Source organism: Medicago sativa, chromosome 3 (assembly GCF_051527215.1).
Source record: "Medicago sativa cultivar Bolivia chromosome 3, Bolivia_mono, whole genome shotgun sequence".
Taxonomy (NCBI): Eukaryota; Viridiplantae; Streptophyta; class Magnoliopsida; order Fabales; family Fabaceae; genus Medicago; species Medicago sativa.
The window spans coordinates 23,601,557-23,624,436 of record NC_140751.1 but is presented as its reverse complement, the minus strand read 5'-3'; the positions used below and the strand labels follow the sequence as shown (position 1 = coordinate 23,624,436).

At 33.4% G+C, this 22,880-nt stretch overlaps 2 protein-coding genes and 1 long non-coding RNA gene across 3 annotated transcripts; 1 reads left to right on the top strand and 2 right to left on the bottom strand.

Moving 5' to 3' along the window:
* The first annotated feature begins 2,103 nt into the window (after positions 1-2,103).
* On the top strand, positions 2,104-3,112 carry LOC146936497 (uncharacterized). The gene is made up of 3 exons (XR_015033191.1): positions 2,104-2,332; positions 2,439-2,480; positions 2,985-3,112. It is a non-coding gene; the product is annotated as an uncharacterized LOC146936497 (long non-coding RNA).
* Positions 3,113-9,475: 6,363 nt separating this feature from the next.
* On the bottom strand, positions 9,476-11,647 carry LOC146936496 (uncharacterized). Its single transcript, XM_085749225.1, has 2 exons — positions 10,394-11,647; positions 9,476-9,769 (listed from the first exon to the last, which is right to left on the bottom strand). The coding sequence occupies exons 1-2, from the start codon at positions 11,645-11,647 to the stop codon at positions 9,476-9,478; spliced, it is 1,548 nt and encodes a 515-aa protein (XP_085605351.1).
* Positions 11,648-17,375: 5,728 nt separating this feature from the next.
* Positions 17,376-19,078, bottom strand: LOC146936495 (uncharacterized). Its single transcript, XM_085751295.1, has one exon. It carries the CDS (start codon positions 19,063-19,065, stop codon positions 17,956-17,958), a length of 1,110 nt encoding a protein of 369 aa, XP_085607421.1. The 5' UTR covers positions 19,066-19,078; the 3' UTR covers positions 17,376-17,955.
* Positions 19,079-22,880: the final 3,802 nt, after the last annotated feature.

Here is a 22,880-nt window from a genome sequence, read left to right as displayed (position 1 = left end):
ACCGATAGATCAATTCCATCATCAAAATTATATTTAAGTAACGTGAATTTCCTAGTTGCAACTGCAATTCAAGTGAATGTGATACTCTACTTACACTTTACTACTTGGTAAAGGATTTGCTACACTTGCCTAAATCCGACCATCAAGTTTTTGGCGCCGTTGAAGGGGATTGTTGATATTTTTGACAATTATTTACTCATAACTGTTATTTAATTTTTCGCTAATTTATTTTTCTATCATTTTATTTTCATTCAAAAATAAAAATTAAAAAAATAATATAATTCCAATTGACTATATCCTACTAAGAACTTTGTTTAGTTTGTTTCATGCGTGATACTAAAACAGGTATTCTCCCGCTAGATCCAGACATATACAAAACTAAACGAGCACTTCAGAAAGTAGCCTAAATTGCAATAGAAAGCAAAAATCAAATAGAGATCATCCTAATTAACGACTATTCATTAGATGAGTCAGAAATGTGAGACGCAAATTCTCGCATAACTCTAGGAGACTATGTGAGGCTGGATAACTTGGATGAAGTATCTCTTGTGTTCCAACCAGCAACCTGGTGGTGTTTGACATTAAGAACAGTGTCATGATTAATTTGAAATCTAATCAATTTTAGGGTAAGGTGTCGGAAGATTGCAACGCTCACTTGACACACTTTCTGGATGCTTGCAGCACCATCAATCCACCAGGGGTTTCAGAATCAGACAAACGGATTAGGTTGTTTGGTTATTCTTGTTAGAACAAGAATGATTCATACAAGTCCTCTAGGGGTTTAATGATAACAAAGTATTGAAGAACAATTGGAATACTAACATATGTTCAAGTGTGTAGAATCTATCTATTATGAAGAAAGGACATATGAAGAGCATCAGAAGGGTGTGGGAAGCTTAGAAGATTATGGTGGAAGAACTAAAGGAAGGTCAACTAGAAGTCAACATCCTTAGAAGAAGGATTCCTCACAGAAGCTGGAGAGTGATCTCAACAGATTATGTGATGGACATCAGATAGAGAATTTGACTGGCATACTTGGATCTAAGGGACCCAAAATCTACGTAACTTTTTGTCTTATTCTGTGAGCCGTATCTCTCTCGTTATAAACAACTTTAAATGTTAAATGTTTCAACAATATCTAATGATTTAAGTTTAATAAGTCAAATGTAATTATTCTAAAATTTAGACTAAATGTAATTAAAATTGAAGTTATAATAAGTTTTAATAATTCCAAAAAATCAAATGTAATTGTTCTAAAATTTAGACTAAATACATTTGACACCACCAGGAATAGGTTCTTTTTTTTTGATGAAATCTGATTCAAACAAAAAGGACCTATTTGAAACTTTTGAAACTTAAAGGACTAACTTGGAAATTCTGTCAAACTAAAAGGACCTAATTGAAACTTTCTAAACTTAAAGGACTAACTTGGAAATTCTGTCAAACTAAAAGGACCAAAAGTTGTATTTGACCTATTATTTAAAGAGTAATTTTGACTGTAAATTATTAAATAATATGAAAAAAGTTATATTTGCTTTTATTTGATACCAAACAATATGAGTTTTTGATTCTTATCCTTCTTGTATTGAACATTAGTTGATTAATGATAATAGTTAACTTTGTTTCGGTCAAAAAAAAATATATGAATTTTGTTTGCTTATATTGACCATCGAAGAGAGTATAATGCTGTAATAAATTTAATTTAATATAATATATTAAAATTAATATAAATATTAGTTATATTTCATTAAATTTTAATTTTAAAATATATATTTGATACTTTGAAGAAAGAAAAACTTTGACTCTTTATTTTTTTTATAATTTATATTTACTTTGTAAAAAATATAATAAGTGCTCATTAAAGAAAATCAATTGTAAGATAGTGGTGACCATCTATAAAGTAGACTTTACAATGCTACTCAAATTATTATATACTCTTCTTTCTCTCTTCTTCTCTACCCTTTTTTTCCTTCTTCGTGGATATCTTCATGTTATACTAGAAATATTTCACCATTTCCTCCCAATAAATTATCACTAATATTGTGGTAGAGGAATCACACACACACACACACACACAACAAACAAGCTTCTTGCGAAACACTTTCATTGATACATGCTACCATGTCTGAGAAGATGCATGTTCTTCATATTTTTTGTGAAAAAATATTGTTTTCCTCAAACACCTTACATGTACCATTTTCAAATATAGTATACGGCTATATTTTCATATCATATTATCAAATCGACGAATTACCAAACAAGTATTGTCAAGGTCAATGGGGAGCATACACAATATTGGAGAGGCTACCATCAAAGCTTTAGGCCAACGCAGGTTAGACTTCCTTTTGATAGTGTTTTTACTTTCATTTGTTATCAATATTTTTAATGTGAAAATTTGATTGATATTCTCGACTTTGACACATAATTTGCATGTTCAGAAGCATGATTGAAGCAGCAACAACAACAAGAGTGGTTGTAATGTAAGTAATAATATTATAGAGTATAGTAAATGATTCATGGATGTGTAGTTGTTTTAAAATCTATTACACACACAAAATACAAATCATGTATTGTAATTTAAAAATTAAATTTATCACATAAATTTTTATTAAAAAAAAATTCGAAGTAGTTCATTTTTTATTTTTTTATGACAAGATCCATTTTTTTGGTTTATCACAGAGTCAATGGATTCATGATAACAAAAAAACATAACTAACTCTACAAAATCATACATCACAATATAGTTCTTTTATCGAAGTTACTAACTAAATTTTTAAAAGTATACACCATCTAGATAAAAAGTACACAATCTAAATATGTTCCTACTCTAATTTTCAAGGCCATAAGTTTAAAATGTGGCAAAAAAACTTGAACCAACTGAGAAGCTCATTGAAATAAGATTATGAATCATAGATCATATTTTTCCTCTACCAATTGTTATTATTGAAGGGAATTAATAATACATCTTATTTTTTGCAAACCAGGTGAAGAAATCATTCACGGTTTTATCTTCCAAGGTGTTGCCTCTCAATGTTGTTGTTTTCACGAAAAATGAGGTGGCCACCTCTTTTATACACGTGGATATCCAAATCCTAACTGATCAACAAAGAAGTCAAATGAAAGGTCAAAAGTATACCATCATTAACAAGTGAGATATGTTGTTACTCCATGGTTGTTCTTTCTTGAACTAATCCTTGAATTGAGATAAGAAACAACAACAGCAACAACAATAACAATAACAAAAACTAAAACATTATGCTCATTTACAAAAGGCTTAAATATGGAAATGGTCCTTGCAAATATCAGGCGTTTTGGTTTTAGTCTCTATAAAAATATTTTTTTGGTTTTAGTCCCTGCAAATATAGAATATTTGGTTTTGGTCTTTGATATTTTGTTTTAATCCTTGTAAAATCATTTCATATTGAAATTGGTCCCTATAATATTCATTTTAGTTCTCATTTTGAGGGACTAAAATCAAATATTCTACATATTACAAGGACCAAATCCAATATGAATCAATTTTACAAGGACTAAAACAAAATACCAAGGACCAAAACCAAATGTTTTATATTTGTAGAGACTAAAACCAAAAATATATTTTTACAGGGGCTAAAACCAAAATGTCAGATATTTGCAGGGACTATTTTCATATTTAAGCCTTTACAAAACAACTAAAACATGCTTGAAATGTTTCTACATTACCATAGACCATACTGGAATATCCATGTGATAGGACAAATTAAACGTGTCAATATGGAGAGCACAACAATTTTGATACCAACTATGAGATTAAGGGAATTGGAAATAATACGTTGGAAGTTTGAACTGTTGCCGAGGAAGAATTCAAGAATGCAACTAGCATAAATTTGGATACGAGTATGAACATGTCAGCACGAAATCCACTACTACCAAACTTTTACTCTTAGGATATTAGTTATGTGATTTATTTCTATGCAGTTTTTGATATTGTGTATAACTCAAAAGTTTTAAGTTAAATTTTGATTTTAATTTTTGACATTGACAATAGATTATGAATGATCCTTTTTTTACTTGTATTATCAAGGACATGTAATAAATATATTCTTATGAATTAAGTTTATGGTAAAAATTTAATCTTTCTTTATGACATTGACAATAGATTATGAATGATCCTTTTTTTACATGTATTATCAAGGACATGTAATAAATATATCTTTTCATTTAAGTTTATGGTAGAAATTTAATCTTTCTTTAATTATTTATGTCTACTTTATGATCATGATCAAGAACATGTTAAAATTTCTCTATTTATTTTTCTTACGATTTATGTATCTGTGGTTTTTTTAATTTGTGGTTTTTTTTTAATGAATTTGTTGATATAATAATATTTTTTTGAAGAGGCTAAATTAGCCCATCCAAATTGACACCAGAGAGAATCGAACCTGAGATCTTAAGGATGGTTACACTTCCAGGTCCCAAACCAATTACCACTAGGCCAACCCAAGTGGGTTGTTGATATAGTAATATTAATATTAATATTAGATAAAATAGTAATTGAGTTAAGGACATGGAGTTATTTGACAATATATTTTTAACTATACGATGAAGTTTATTTTCTTAGTTATCATACTTAGAAGAGAATAATATATATCTATGAAAATAAAGAAATATTACACTTGATTCATTATCATACAAAGAAAAGATAATCAAAATATTTGTATTAGTTAATTTAATTTTGAAAATAGAAGAATATGGGATAAATTGATTAGTTATTATTTCTTAAATTTTTTAGGTCTAAGGTCATTGTCTTGGTAGACTAACCCTTTGACAGGCTCCGCTTTGGATAAGTACAAATATCTCTCTAGTTATAAACAACTTTAAATATTAAATGTTTCAACAATATCTTGAGATTTAAGTTTAATAAGTCAAATGTAATTATTCTAAAATTTAGAATAAATGTAATTAAAATTGAAGTTGTAACAAGTTTTAATAATTCCGAAAGTCAAATGTAATTATTTTAAAATTTAAACTAAATACATTTGACTTTGAATTATATTTTTCTTATATATATATATATATATATATATATATATATATATATATATATATATATATATATATATTTTGAAATGGGTATTCAAAAAAATTCTGGAAAAAGAGTATTCTCATGGATATTTTTTTTTATGAAAATCAATATAAATTGCTGAGAAGTTTATTAGAACATGTTAGTTTATGAAAAATAGCCAAATGGAATGAATCCTCAGAACAAATTATAAAAAGTAGTGTAAATGTTGTCACTATAATATTAATTCCATATATTTTTTTTTGGTTACATGAGAAAAGAAAAAGAAGAAAAAAGAAAAGAAAAAAAAGGGATTATATCCTTACAAAGGACACCCCAAGAGCATCAGCTAGCAAAGCTAATGACAAACTAGAAGGAGGCGTTTGGAGCATAATTAAAGGATCTACGTTATTAGCTCCCAACTTTGCTAGCACATCTGCACAAGCATTCCCTTCGCGAAGGGTGTGATGAAGCGATATTGACCAATCTTTTGCCATGAAATCTCTAATAATCTCTAGCTCATTCGAATAATGATGAAACTGAGATGTTCCCTCTGTGACAAGTTGAACCATATGCAAGGAATCTGAGAAACACATTACTTTCCTATATCCAGCCTGCCAACACAGTCTGATGCCCACTAAAAGTGCTTGTATTTCTGCATAGAGAATATTAGATAAACCTACACTCCCATAGAAACCAAATTGAAATGTTCCATCATGGTTACGCACCAAGCCACCAAACCCTGCCTTCCCTGGATTAGCAAGAGCACTTCCATCGACATTGAGAATCATGGCATCCTCATCCCCTTTATTCCAACACACCTCACGAATTGCTCGAGTGGAGTGGGAGGTTGGATTTTCAAACGCCTGTTTGGAAACATGTAGCTGAGTAAAGATAGAGGTTATGATCTGGTACTTCACAGGAGTTGTTCCCTCAAAAATAAATTTGTTACGAGAGATCCAAATATTCCACATTATTAATGGAGCTAAAATACCCGCTTCATCCACTAAAGTCGCGAGGATCTTTGAAATATTTTCTAGACCAACCTTGTGACACATCGCTTGAACATCACTAAACCCACAATCAGCCCAAATTTCAATTGAGCGTGGACATAACATTAGACAATGAGAAATAGTTTCATCTTCACTGCAGAAAGGGCAAGTAGGAGTTAAAAGTACTCTCCGATGGTACAAGATACTTCTAGTGGGGAGAGACTTATGGCATGTTTGCCATAAGAAAAATTGCACACTTGCTGAGAGATGTAATTTCCAAATCCACGACCAAGATTCTTGAGAAACTTCATTATTATGTTGAGATAAGAGCCAAGTATAGCCATTTTTTGCGGTATATTGACCATTCAGACTAGCACTCCAAACCCAAGTATCTTCCAAGGAATCAACAAAACATGGAACTATATGTTGGATGGATGTAATAATATTAGGAGGCAACAAGGTATGTAAACTTGCAACATTACAAACCTCGCCATCCCACATGTCTCTGATCTTCAAACAAATATCACCTGGAGCAATATCCTGGACCACTTCACATAAAGGTTGCTTCAAAATCCAAGGTCGAAACCAAATATTTGTGTCCCCATCTCCTATTTTGAAGGTGAAACCGTCCTTCAAGAGAAGCAACGCTTTTAAAATTGCTTGCCAAGTTGGTGACCCATTAGTTGCTATATCCAAAAACAAAGCTCCTTCTTTCAAATATTTATCAGTCAACAAAGAAACCCATAATTTATTTTCTGACTGCAATAAGCTCCAAACAAGCTTACCAAGGAGTGCCACATTTTGAAAATGTGCGGTACGAATTCCTAGTCCACCCATTTTCCTAGGTTGAGCCATCTTCTTCTAGCTAACCATGTGCATACCCTTATCATTTGATCCTTTCCAAATAAAGTTCCTCGCTGTTCTATCCAATCTATCACAAACATATTGCGGGAACCACTGAATTTGCATGTTGTAAGAGGGAAGTGAAGTAATAACTGCATTAACCATGGTGACTCTACCTGGTTTGTTTAGAAGTTTTCCTTTCCAAGAAGCCAACTTAGTTGCCACTCTATCATAAGTTTCAAGAAAGTCATCCTTCTTGGTTCGTCCATAACGAAGTTTGAATCCCAAGTATTTCTCTAATCTGTCTGTAAACTTGATTTCAGTAATGGACTCGAGAGACTCTTTAGTACCTCTACACACACCTTTCGAAGCATATGCCCTGGATTTTTCCAGACTAATTTTAAGACCTGAAAAAGAGCAAAAACTTTTCAAAAGGTTTGCAATAAAGTGAGCTTGTGATGGTTTAGCTTTTGCGAACAACAGAACGTCATCTGCAAAGAAGAGGTGAGAGATCTTGGGACCATCCTTGGTAAGATGTAGGGGTTGCCAATTTCCGTCTTGAACTGCTTGAGTAATCATGTCGCCCAATCTTTCCATGCAAAGAACAAAAAGATAGGGGGAGAGAGGGTCTCCTTGCCGGAGACCACGTAAAGGTTTAAATGGCTCTGTCCTACTTCCATTCCAAAGTAGAGAAACTGAGGTTGCAGATATGCTACTCATAATAAGGGAAATAATAAGAGGAGGAAAGTCAAAGTAGTACAAAGTATCTTGAAGAAAATCCCAGTCAACTCTATCATAGGCTTTCTCAAGATCAAGTTTATAAATCACGTCCCCTTTTTTTCTTTTGGACTTTTGCATGTGATAGATAAATTCCTGAAGAATAATAGCATTATCTATTGTTCCTCTTCCCGGGATGAAGCTACTCTGCAAAGGACTCACAATATCATTAAGCATGGGTCTCAAGCGATTCACAAGCACTTTGGAAACTAACTTACACGTCACATTACACAGACTGATAGGTCTAAACTCTTTAAAGGTACGAGGATTATCAACTTTAGGTATCAAAACCATAAGAGATTCTGTTACTTGAGGATCCATATAACCTTGTTCAAAAGCACTCCTCACAAACAACCAGATGTCATCTCCAATATCCTCCCAAAACATCTTGAAGAAAATAGGTTGGAAACCATCTGGACCTGGAGCTTTGTAAGACTTCATACCCATGAGAGCATGGTAAACCTCATGTTTAGTGATGGTGGTTGTAAGCCTTATTTTTTGGTTGCAATTGAGAGGAGTAGAACTCATCATCCTCGAAGATCGGATCAAGACGTCTTTTGTACAAAAAAGACCTTTGAAAAAACAAAGGGCTTCTTGTCTGAGGATGTCAGTATCAGTGCACCACTCACCAGAGGGAAGAGTAAGACCGTGAACTTTGTTTCTCTTTCTGCGGATAATTGCTTGAGCATGAAAGAAGGAAGTATTCCGACTCCCAAGACGAACCCACTTTTCTCTCGACTTCTGGTACCAAAGTGTCTCTTCTTGAAACAAAATATTCTCATATTCTTGAAGAAGTTTACGTTGCAGAATAAGAAGGGAGGCCGAGTCCACGTGTTCCAAAGAACGTTGTATTCCATGAAGTCTAGCCTCATATTCCCTTTTCTTCTGAAAGATATTTCCGAAAGTTTCTTTATTAAAAACCAAAGATTCATCCTTGACATTCCTAAGAGAAATTGAAATGTTACCGTGATCCTTCTTCCAAGCATTCTTAACAATGGTAGGATAATCTGCATGGGTACACCAAGCTGCTTGAAAACGAAATGGCCTGCCATCTCTAGTTGAAACAACATTACAACAACGTAATAAAATAGGGTTGTGATCAGAATGACGACGAACTAGATGTTCAATAGTCGCCTCGGGAAATTGAAGTCTCCAATTCATATCACTAATACCCCTATCTAACCTCCTTGAGACTAACCGACCTCCTCTACAATTAGCCTGCCAAGTGAACTTACTTCCAAAAAACTCCAAGTCAAGGAGATCACAGTCTGAGATGACCTGAGAAAATTTAGAAGCTCTTGTCTGAGAAAAGATTCCCCCACGTTGTTCTGATGGGAGCAAAATATCATTAAAATCCCCCAGTAGCATCCAGGGAAGGGACACACGAGCACGTAGTTCGCGAAGATAGTTCCAAAGTCCTTCTCTAATTGAAATAATGGGACTAGCATAAACACCAGAGAAAACCCATGACACATTGTTACGAGTCACCTTAATTGTAATACATTGACAAAAACATTCCACCACAGAGAAAGAGAAAGGAGAAGTGAGATTCCTCAGGGCCCACAAACCTCCAGCTTGGCCATCTACTTCGACAATTTCAACACTTTCATAACCTTCTCTATCCCAGAAACTCTTTGATTTCTCAAAGCGAGTATGAGTCTCACTAAGAAAAATAAAGTCCGGTTTAAAGCGTCCTAAAATCTCATGCATATGAGTATGACTTTTGCGATTTGCAAAACCTCTAACATTCCAAGATAAGACAGAAAAATCTTTGAAACTCATCATCATAAACATTGATAAGAGAAAGAAATACACTTACCCATCAAGATAATGGTGTTTCATCCACCATTTCATCAAAATCATCCTCATCACCATTTGTTTCTCGCCCATCTCCATCATGAAGTATATTCATGTTATTGTCTGTCTTAAATGTATTGTTATTTAAAGGGTCTGGTGGCTTGGTATCTTCAAAAAATTGGAGCCTGTTTGGGCTAACAGCAATAGCTGGCATGGTAGTTTTGATTCCATGAGGAAGCTCGTAGACTTTGGACGTGTTTTGGCTTCGAACATCCGGCTTAGCTATTGGGATCACCTTCCCTGACTTAGTTTGGTGGTCCTGCACAAGAAGAAATTGTCCAGGATACTTTTTACTATTTGGTCCCACAGAAATTGTACGAGTAGACACAAGCATTGTTATCAAAAACGCGACTTAAGTCCCAAAATCCTGGTTTTTGCGACTTTGCGTAGCTTCAACGACTCAAATCCATAACAAAGTCCCAAAAACAGGCAAAATCCTATCAAAATCGCACAAAATCGTGAAATCCATTCAAAATCGCAGGATTTTGATGGATTTTGAAGGATTTTGTTCATTTTTTTATAAAGGTCAATTTTTTACCCGGTTCATAAATTGACCCGATTTGAATCCATAACCCGTTCTATAAATACCCAAAAGGCCAAAAAATTTCATTCTTTCACTTCCCCCACATTTATGTATATGTATTTTGTGGACTTTGAACTTTAGTCATTTATGACTATATGCAATTTATAACATATATTTAAAATTATTTTTGTTTTGGTAGAATCCTCGATTTTGATTGCGATTTTACGAGTCCCGACTTTGCTATCCTACATCGATTCTACAAAAGTCCTTGAGTAAAATCCTTCGATTTTGATTGCGATTTTACGAGTCCCGATTTTGCTACTCCCTTTCGACTTGAAGTAAAGTCCCGATTTTGATAACCTTGGACACAAGTGCTTCCGGTGTGTTCTTCTTTGATATAATATCTTGTCGTGGCCTTTTTTTCCTATCCATGCTTCGCTTATTATTTTTATCATGAGATATGGAACTTGCACCCATAACAAATTTAGCCATCACTTTATCCCTTTCTTTCTCCTCATTAAGATTTAATAATTCATATTTATTTTGCATAACATATTGACCTTTTGGATCAGATCCAGTCACGTGATTAGCATTAATTGCCTTTCCTAAATTAGGCTTGGAATTAGCCTTCTTTTTTGGTTTAGAAACAACCAACCACTCTCCATAATTTTCCTGTGTTATCATCTCACTTTCACTGATATTGTTTCCTTGATTATCTCCACCAATAGCGCTTGAAGCTGCACTACCAGTAAGATTCAATTTTTCTTTGCGATCTTGCTTCTGTTTTTGCCTTGTCGTCGTTTCAGATTCTGGTAATGTTGCCGCAGTTTCAACATTACCATGTGTCGTATGTATGCAATTACGTGAGACATGACCATAATATCCACACTTATTGCAAAGCAAGTGCAATCCCTCATATTCAACATGAAACCATTTGTTTCGAAACCAAATTTTCCCAACAACAGGAAGGTTCAAATCAATCTCAACACATATGCGTGCGAACTTTCCTCGGGACGCTTCAATCGTACGAATGTCAACCTTAATCGGACGACCGATTGCTGCACCTAAGGCCATAAGCACATTCTCATCATAATACTCCATGCCTAGTCCGGGTATACGGATCCAAACACAGGTTCGATCAATACTTACTTCAAAGGGATCGAAGTCAGGTGTCCATGGATGAATCGCAAGATAGTGGTCAAAGATCATCCAAGGACTTCCACCCATAGCTTTTTCCAAATCTTCCTTCACATCAAACTTCACCATGAAGAATCCATTGCCAATATCTATTATCTCCATACCTCCGGTAGGTTTCCATATTGTTTGCAATTTTTCCATCATCACAAAGTAACCAATTTTTTTCCCTAACAATTTTACTATAATCGCTTGCTGCATCGGTCGTCGTAACTCCTCTATGATACTCTCATCCAGAAAGCACTTAGGTTTCAAGCGATCTCCTCCCTCCAACTGGATCTTAAAGAGATTCTTTTCAATCAGGTTCATCTTCTCCATTCTTGGATGAAGGTTCCTCTCTCCGGTGAGTTTATCACGGAAGGAAACGGTCCTGTTGTTCTCATCAGGTGGCTTAGGCGGTTGAACTCCACAAAACTCCATGTTCTCCAAAGCCCTAGCAGAGCGTGTTTATTTATTAATATATACTTATTACACATGATTAAATTATTATTAAATCTATTATATATATAATATAATATTATAAAATATTATTGAATACGATTCATAGAGTCATTCATTTTAGATAACACCATGTTAAAGTAAAAATCAGATGCCTCACATTAACTTGAAGATTAGTCTCATAATACTAAAAAAAACATGTCTCGATAACTTGAGGATCAACCTCATAACACGTTCAAAAGTCTACATTGTTGGTGATACCTTGGGAGGCCAAATGATTTAAACGATCTTAATCATAGTTGTATAGAAAAAATATACTATGAATAATCTTATTGTATATGAACTCATGTCTTGATCATAAAAAAAAACAACTAATTTAAAAATTATGGGGAAATTTAGATATATTTAATTAATTTTTTTCATCTCATAAAAATATAAGAGTATTGAAAATTGTGGAACTCGTTCCATAGGAGCAATTAGAGAGTAATTTTGACTATAAATTATTAAATAAAGTCAAACAAGTAGTACTCCCTTCGTCCCATATTAAGTGACACAGTTGTCTCTGTCACACATACCAATGCATATGTTTTATCTTTAAGAGCACCCACATCCATGCCATTCATATGGGTGGTATAAATGGGTCCCACTTAATATTTTATATTACTTCACACTTCTCAATTATTTAAACCACTCAACTACATTTTCTAAATATTCATACCACTATTCTAAAACTTTAAAATGGATCCCACTAATCTTACAATATACACCAACTTTGTGTTTTAAATTAATAAAATATAGCAAAAAGGTGAAAAGTTGGGAGTTTTAATATAAAAACATTGATGTTGGCATTGCAAAAAGTGAAAGGCACCGTTGCATTGCAGTACCACCATGGTATAGCAGAGGGTGTCTTTGTTTCTCAAATATCAGTAAACCACGGTAGTAAAGTTCTTGGGAAAAGTAAAGACACCATCCAAGTCAACCGATATTTATGCTCTAATATCTTTAATTCTCTATTCCACATCTTATGTGATCTTATTTATCTTTGTATATTAGTAGAAAAATGTGGTCAAAGTATATTAAGTCAATAGTCTACATTGTCAAACGTGTCATATATTATAGAATGGAGGGAGTATTTTCTTTTATTTGAGACCCAAAAATTGCTTATATTGACTATTGAAGAGAGTATGATAATTATCATTTAATATACTATATTAAAATTATTATAAATATTAATTATATTTCATTAAATTTTAAATTCAAAGCATATATGTGATACTTTGAAGAAAGAAAAACTTTGACTCTTTATTTCTTTAATAATTTATATTTATTTTGTAAAGAATGTAGTAAGTGCTCATTATTCACGAGAAAAGTAAATAAGATATAGCATTAGAGAATGAAATCAATGAGCTCATAATGTTTCTTTTTCTATGTTGAATGGAGATAAATCGGATAAGGAAGATTGTAGTGATGATTGTGAATTTGTGGCGGCTACTTAGGAAGAGAGTCATGAGAGTTCATTGAAGAGTGTGGAAGTTTTCTTTCTAAGGTAAGCATATGATTCAAAAATATATTTAATGTCTTAAGGAGTCCTGGGCAAACCTTGCAGAATTGGAAACTGAAGATTAGCGGGTTAGGTGCCTTGAGGTACAAGTTAACAACACAAGCAAAGGTAAATATGCACATGCATCTGTTTCCACTGAAAATATACAAGAAGTTTTAAATGTCGAAATATACCACAAATTGAAGTTGATGATCAAGCTTACCAACAAATTATATCAAAAGGCATTAGAAAAGCTCATAAAGATGCTTTGTTAAAAAGCAACTATACTACCATATCAAATGTTGGCCCTTCCAATCCTTTGAAATGAAGTGAAAATTTTGGAATTTGAGGGGATTGTCCAACTCCCTTACTAAGTTGGCCCTAAAAAAATTACTGGTTACTCATAAACCAGAATTTTGTTTTGTATCTGAACCCTAGATGGATTTTTCCTTTAACTGGTTCAACAAAATAGCAATGAAACTCTTTTGTGTAAATAATAAACCTTCTTCCTAATCTCTTGTGTTTTTGTTCCAAAACTATTAACCATGTACTTTTAGCCACTAGTGTTGTTTACGAGAATTTAACACTATACTTGGAGCTCATTAGTAGAGAAGCAACTATAAACCTTCAACAATCTAAATGCAAGATTTCAAACATTGCACATATTGAAATCATCTCATTCATCTTCCTACTAACGGAGCAACCTTTACCTAGTCCAATGGGACAAGAGGGAAACATCACACTCAAAGAAGACTTGATAGAGCAATTTGTAATCAAGACTGGTTCAATGCTTGCAACATGGTAACTCTTTCCACTATTAAAAAGCTTAGATATTCATATGATTAAGTCAAAACTGCAATTGATAAAATGAATGTTATTCAAGAGGAGATTGATAGTTTTGGAATTACTGATGAACCCTTGAATCAAGAGATGTTGTCATAGGTTCAATTAGAAAAGTCTTGGATATTGAAGAAAGTTTTTGGCAACAAAAACCTAAGGCTCATTGGCATAGTCAGGGAGACAGAAACACCGCATATTTCTATATAGTGGCCAGAATCAGTTCTGCTTCTAGCCTAATCACTTCCATGACCAATGGTGATGATATGTTAACAAATTCTTATGAAATCAATGAGCATATTGTCGATCACTTCTTCAGACGGTCAAGTTTCAACTCACACTTACTTTCTCTGTCTCATAATAGATATCCTCTTTACTACTATATTCATCTCAAAATAATAATCTTTTTAAAATTTTTGCATAATTTTTAAGGAAATGATTAGTTGTGTTGATTTAAATGGTAAAATTAGTATCATTTACTAAAATATCCTTATTAATTATAGTTAGTGGAGTAGTTAAGTTTGATGAAATTCAATAAATAAAGGTATAATAGTGGAAAAAAGTAATAAATGCTACATTGATATTCTAAAGTGAAAATTATTTTGAGACAGAAAAAAATGCAAAAGAGACTATTATTTTGAGAGAGAAGAAGTATTTTTCTTTATCTCAAATTATGTGTCTATTCTATAATATCAATACAACATTTATTATTTTTTTCACTAACACACCCTTATTTATTGCATTTCAATCATCTAAGTACTCCAGACACTATACTCCCTCCGTTTCAAAATACATGTCCAAGTCAACCATTTCACATATGCCAATGCACAATTTTGACCGTTAATATCTTTAATTATCTAAAGTAAAAAATTATAAAAATTTAATATTTTGAAAATATTTGTCGAGACAAATCAAACAACATCTTACATGCTAATATTTGTATCTATACATTAGTTAAAAAGTATGGTCAAAGTAAGTCAAGTGAATAGTGCACATTGCAAAAATTGGACATGTATTTTGAAACGGAGGGAGTATATAATTAATAATGGTGTTTTAAAGGTCTTGTTAACGAGTGCCCCCAGAGCAGTCTTTAATGATCCCAAATTTAGTAATTATTCTTTGAAAAAGTCAACTATTACAGTTTCCAAATTGAATACACAACTTTTCATAAAAATTTACCATTTAAAGTGCTTAAAGAGTGTCCCGAAATCACTCGTTAACATTTCCCTTAATAAATAAAACACATTTTATCATTGAAATCAGCACTACTAATCATTTCCCTAATACTCCCTCCGGTCACTATTATAAGCAAAAATCAACTTTTTAGATTCATTCATTGAATGATGTATTTGGTCTATATTATTGATCAAATACATCATTTAATGAATGAACTTAAAAAGTTGATTTTTGCTTATAATAGTGACCGGACGGAGTAATTGTGTAAATTTCAAAAGAGTGCTCTAATTTGAGATGAGAGGTACCACACAACACAACAAGTCTTGTCCTATAAAATTGTGGTTTACTAACGAGTACCCCGAACCACTTAACATTCTAAAATTCAAAATATTTTTAATAAAGTCTAACATTTCAATTTTCAATACACTAAATACATGAATTTCCATAAAAACTTAATTTTTAAAGTCCTCAAAGAGTATCTAGAGACACTTGTTATTATTTTTCTATAAGATTTCACTATTTGAAAATAGAGAATGCATTTCCGAGGATGGTTGTAATTGATTGCACAGAATCACAATAATCCTTATTGGCTACTGCATAGGTCCACATGAGAGAGGACCATTGAATATGAGGGTGCCACAGAAATGAAGGGTCCATGTCCTTATTTTTGCCAGGAAACGATTGGACCATATTTATGGTATGTGTTTGGTAGAGTAAATAAAGACATATGCATGGTTGGGAGTTGATAGTGCATCCCTTATTTACTTCTGAGATTTGCATTTATTTCTGCTTTATTTTACATGTTATGTGGATTTGAATAGCAAGCACATAAAGACCTGGCTCATAGTTAATGCATATGCACGGCAGTATCATGTGCCCCCCAAGTAGTAGTTGGCTTGTATTATTGTTCTCTTAATTTCACTATTCTTTTTTCTGCATTTGAGTGTCTTCAAAATGGAAAAAGAGTATCCACCCTTTCTAGCCTTTGAGAGAAATTGCCTCAAAAGAACAAAAACTGTATCAATCCTTTCTGGCCTTTGAAGACAGCTATATATAGATATATACACTACCCTTAAGTAGATCATCTTATAGTGACAATATTTCCTAATTTTTTATTTATCAAATACCCTAGTAGATCGGATTCACTTTTTAAAATGCGTAACTAAAGTGTCCAGGATACGAAGTTACGAACCCTAGCCCTTATATATTATTATGCATTGTTTAGGAACAAATAAACTCTTCTCTACAAAATCTATGTTCAAGTTCATATAAATGCACCATAACAACATATGTTCAAGTTCATATAAATGCACCATAACAACAGAATGTACTAACATATTCTAACACTATAATTTGCCATTAAACATAAATAAATGTACCATCAGTGGCGGAGCCAGGATTTTTCTAGAGCCTGGGCAAAATCCTAGTATTACCTCACCTGGGAACCTAAATCCTTGGCAAAATCTGCAGGAAATGTGTTTCCATAGGAAAAGCTCACGAAAATCTGCAGGAATTAGCCCAAAATTCCGCAGGAAAAGCTCAAAGTTGTAGTAATTGCTGGGCTGGCTACAAAGGAAAGTTGGAGCTGAGCCTGGGCACTAGCCCAGCCTAGCTGGGGGGTGGCTCCGCCCCTGTGTACCATAACACAATACTAATAAGCTTCATGTTGGAGGTTACCAACATCAAATTGTACATTTGTGTCAATTGCCCTCCAAATTTACTTAACAATTTTGTTGTATATACCGTTGTCATCGGAATCTTATTTCCATGTCGATAATACTTTTAACAAAACTACAAATATCTAACCCATAGTGGCCCCCTCATACACTGCTATAAACTCCATCTTAACAAAGAATGTGCATATATAAAGTTGTTGAAGTATTTAGTGCAAGTAAGAATTTTGAGGTAAGATGAAAATATGAAAATGTTGACCGACATTAAAGTAAAAAAGTTTATATATTTGTTGTCTTACTATTTTTGTGAAGATTTGGAATCTAAAACTATTTGGAAAGTTGGCTTTAATAATGTCATAATATCCTCTAATAATGTAGATTTGACACAAATCTAATTCAAGTTATCCATTAAAAACATTCAAACCCTATATAACATATTTAAATCAAACACTTTGAATTGAATAGATAGAGTAGTAATGGGATCTTATCCAAATTCAAATATTTTATATTAGGAAGCTCACATATATGCAAAACAGGAACATTTTCAGTACAAAGCTTAAACTATGCACAATTAAACATAAATTCTTTCCTTCAAAGCCATATTATGATGCCATGCACGTGCATTCAATTGCCTATGCTCCTTTCAACAAACTTCTTTTTGTTCATTTCAACTTTACCACTACAATATATCATGTTACATCACTTCATAAAACCAAAACTATTACATAAAAAAATATATCACACTTTATCTTCATTACTTCATAGCTAGTAGTATATCATAAACGAATCGGGTAATCCACTTATTTCGAGTAATGGGTAACCCACATATTCTTGGATGGAGCTGTAGATTAAGTGGCAAACACCATCTGAAACTTTGATAGAACTGCGAGATATGACCCACATTTTATCTTCATTACTTCATAGCTAGTAGTATATCATAAACGAATCGGGTAATCCACTTATTTCGAGTAATGGGTAACCCACATATTCTTGGATGGAGCTGTAGATTAAGTGGCAAACACCATCTGAAACTTTGATAGAACTGCGAGATATGACCCACATTATTAACAAGTCTTCAAAGGGTTTCCACACAAACAATCATTATTACTAAACGACGTCGCATCAAGATGATCAAAAGGCGATCCCACACCCAACGGTATCGATCCACACAAATGGTTATGACTAAGATCCAAATGCCCGATATACTTAGCCGACGACAACGAACTGGGTACCCGCCCGTTCAAATTATTAAACGACATATCCAAAACCATGAAGTACGAATTCGGACAAAAAACATCGGGTATCGTACCCGAAAACCCGTTTCGACTCAAATTCACTATCCCCAAACCCGAATTACTCAACAAACTTGAAGGTATTTGACCCGAAAGCGAGTTGCTATCCAAATTCAAAGTCGAAAGAACCGGCATTTTGCCTAGTTCATAAGGAACTGAACCGGTTAACCGGTTCATGGACAAATCCAAATCAGCAAGGCGGTAGATTTTCGTAACAGAAACCGGAATCGAACCGGTTAATTGATTCCGGTTCAACAACGCACGGCTTAACATTTGAAGATTACCAAAATTAACCGGAATCGAGCCGGTTAAACTGTTGCTACTTAAATCAAGATGCTTAAGAGAACATAGTTCAACGACTGACGTTGGAATCTCGCCAGAGATTGAATTCTCGGCGAGGTTCAGAACAGTCAGTCGTTGTAACTTTCCAATATTCGCCGGAATTTTTCCGGTGAGCTGGTTTCCGATAAGATCCAAAATGCGGAGATTGGAGAGAGAAGTGACACATTGTGGAATCTCACCGGAGATGGCTTTCCAGTCGGCGAGGATGAAGGAAGTGAGGCTATCAATTTTGCAAATCTCCGGTGAGATTTTTCCGGTCATGTAACCGGATTTGCCGGATTTTGAGATGATCGGATCTTCTGACTCGCCACGGAGGTTGATGTCGGTGACACGGCCGGTGGTGGAGTCGCAACTAACGCCGTACCAGTTAACGCAGCAGTTTTCGCCGGACCATGTGTTGAAGATGCCGTGGTAGGGTTCTTTGAGAGCGGCTTTGAAGGATAATAAGGCGGTTCTGTCTGACGGAGAACAGCCGTGTACGGTGAGGATGACGGTGGCGAGAAAAACGGTTACGACGGAGATTGTGAATGAAGAAGCCATTATTGGGTTAAGTGATTTTGTTGGGGTTTGCATGGGTTTATATATATGAGGTGAGTGACGAAATTGCCCCTTGTGTGGGTGTTATTGCGCTCTGTGTTTTACTGTCATTAACCATGTGGTGTTGCCGGTGCTTGACATGGTGGGGTAACATTTTTAATATTGACGTTACAATTTTAATAATTTTTTTTGGTACAATTTTCAAAATTTCACTTTATTCTTAATTTTTTAGAAGCTCATTTTGCATGTTAATTTTTTTTGGGTGTGGTAACACTCCTATTTTCATGAAAGAGATTCTAATAGTTTGAAGTTCGATCATTAGGTGAGTATAGTATACCGCTTCTTAAAAAAAAAAAAAGGTAAGTATATAGTATGAGATTGGCCAAGAATTGTTAATCAAACTCATATTTTTTTGAATAAGTTGTCAGACACTTCATCGAAAAAAAGGTAAGAATATAGTATGAGACATGACCCTTTAAGGGAAATGTTAACTTGTGCCCTTAAGAGCATCCACAATGGAGACCCTCAATTTTGAGGTTTTAAATGGGTCCCACATGGACACATCACTTTTTAATAATTTTTTAATAATAGTACTTAATAGGATCTCAACCACTCCAATGGTGATCCTCTAACAAAGGGTCTAATAGGGTCTCACAAATATTATTTAATAGCCTTGAAAATTATTATTTTAATAAAAAGTGATGTGGGCTCATTTAAGAATGGAGGTCTTAAGTTAGACCTTGGATCTTTTAAGACCTCCAATTTTTTTTTCCACAATGGGAGTACCTATTAGGTACCAGGTCTTAAATGGTGAAGACTTCACCATTGTAAATGCTCTAAGGCACAAGTTTAGAAGTCAATTGTAGAAACTAATTCTTGGAAATTATACATAATGATTTATTAATTTTTATGGGCGCAAGTTGACCTATCCTTGCAAAATGATGGAGAAAGTTGAGCTATTAAATTAGAATTTGTTTTGTTTTTCATTAGTAAATTTAGATTTGAAAATTTGGTATTGAAGGGATTGATATTTTTCTTTTTAAAGAGAAAAGTTACATAATGATTTATGAATATATGATACTCCCTCCGGTCACATTTATAAGCAAAATAACACTTTTTAGGTTCATTGAATACATAATGTATTTGGTCAATATATAGACCAAATACATCATATATTCAATGAACCTAAAAAGTGCTTTTTTGCTTATAAATGTGACCGGAGGGAGTAGTATACAAAATGTTAACGTTGTTAATAGGCGGTTCTCAAACTATTAAATTACTAAATGTTTATGACATTCTATTTTTAACACTCATTTTGATAGTTATTGATAAAATTATTGCTAATTTCACTATTTCATGTGAGAATCAATTTTTAAAATGTGAGACAATATTGATTGCACCAAAATTAAAGTGAATATGTATAAATAATGTTTGATTTATGAATATATGACCCACACGTTATGTTACTTTTTTTTTTTGAGTAATGATATTTTGACATCCATTTAATGACAACTTTGTTGACAACCTTGATTTTCTCACTTCTTATTGGTCAAAAACAATGGAGAGAGAAAAAGGAAGAGAGAGGATAACAACATCATGTGAGTATGAGAGAGAAAGTTGTCCAAAAGTTGTCAAAAAGTGGTTGTCAAAATATCATTTCTCTTTTTTTTTAGGGTTCATAGATGTGACTTATATAGCTGTACTAAAACAAAGATGTGACTTATATCACAAAAAAAAAAAAGATGTGACTTATATAGGTTCAATATCTGTGTAACACTTATTATCTTTTTAAAGAGTGTAACACTTATTATCAAATTTGGGAGAGGGGGCGGAGATTTCTATTTTGTCTAATCACGTTAGTTGAGAATAATCTTATAACAAATTCAAAATATTCAGGCATGTGGACATGCATGACAATAAAACTGATATTCGTAGGTGTTCGATTTCAAAATACAGGTAAGAGATAAATAATGAGGATATAAATACTCATCTTAAACTTATACACAAACCCGTCTCAAATGTAGAAACACTTATATTTTAAAAAAAAACAAATTGAAACAAAAAAAAAAAACAAATTGAAACACATGAATTCTCTCAAAAAAAAAATTTGAAACACATGAAAGATACGGGCTGTTCTTGAAATTTTTATAAACCTGTCACAAATTTTATTTCTATCATCATCATATTCGATGGGACAGCACTTGTGTGACATTATGTCACGGTGACATTAAATCTGAGCCACACAACACACATTGCCACACAACATCTGGGCCACACAACACATACAACACATCTGGGCCACACAACACACCACCTTTGTGTGGCCCAGATTTAATGTCACCGTGACATAATGTCACACAAGTCCAATCCATATTCGATGTGGTGGAACTTTACATTGGCATCACTGAAAAAGATATTCTTTTTAGGAGACTTCACAAAAAAAGTTGTCATTGTAATGTGTTCAGATAATTATTATTCAGGCAGCAGAATAAACTTGCATCTTGTACCAAAACATAAAGAATAAACTTGGATCCAGGTTGCCTGACTTTGTGGCACTAAAGTCAGGGTAACTTTACCATGAGATCAATCTTAAAAAAAGTACTAATAGTCATTTTGTTCATTGAATGTGTAATAAATAATTATAAGAGTTCTTTAACGTATCAAAATTTTAAAATAATTATTGATTGTGTAATATGTTAGTCAAAATATTTCATTACATCAAAATGTTTCGTTAATATTGTCATATTATTTCTTCAATATATTTACTTGTTCTCAAATCAGTCGCCACTGTCACATCAATCCTTGTATAATAAGATGTCAACATTGATGGACTATTTTAGCATCAAAGACTATTTTGACTAACGAAACGCATAATCAATGATTATTTTAAAATTTTGATATATCGAGGAACTATTGTGATTACTCATTGCACATTCAAAGACGAAAATGACTATTACCCCTTTTAAAAGCATAATCAAACGAAAGAACTTCACCCGTACTCGCACTATTTCCATCATTGTAACTATTAATTGTGAGAATAATTAAGTGATTTTGCATAGTTGTTTGTAGTTGATTGCGCTACAAGCCATTGTAGGACATTGTAACTACTTCCTCCAACCACTATTATAAACAAATAACTACTTTTTAGATTCACTGAATAAATAATGTGACCACATGCATCACTCATTCAATGATTTTATTGCATCTTGTTCTCAATTCTTCAACATGTTTGTTGAAATCTTCGCATAAAACGTTAATGGAGATCAACTATCCCCACTCATAAAAAGAACCACTACAAGAAAACTGCATTCAAGTGTCGGCCTGAAACCCACGCTAACATGGTTAAAACGGACGCTAACACTAATATAGTGTCGGGTTAGCATTGGAGTTGGGGCAAAGGCCAAAAAATCTAAAGCTAACTTGTAGTGTTGGCTTCTTGACATCCCAAGCTAATATTATGTCGATTAGCCGAGTTTAAGCCTGACTCTACACTCAGACAAGCTAATAAATCCAACATCCAAAATGTCAACCAAATGATGAAGAGTCAGCTCAACCGACACTAACTAAATCATTTAAAGTCAACTTCATACAAGTCAACCAAATCGTATAGGGTCGGCCCTACCAACACTAAAGTCAACATTAAAAAGGTCAACGAGAAACGCAAAAAACACAACAAGAGATGTGTTTCTGGCTATTACTCTTCCTTTGTTCTTCAATCTGCTTCGTGTGCAACAGATGTCGACCGTTGATTATAAAAAACGCAAGAAGTCAGTTGCAAATTCAGGCAGCTCGAGGAGTTTGTCTCATTTATGAAAAAA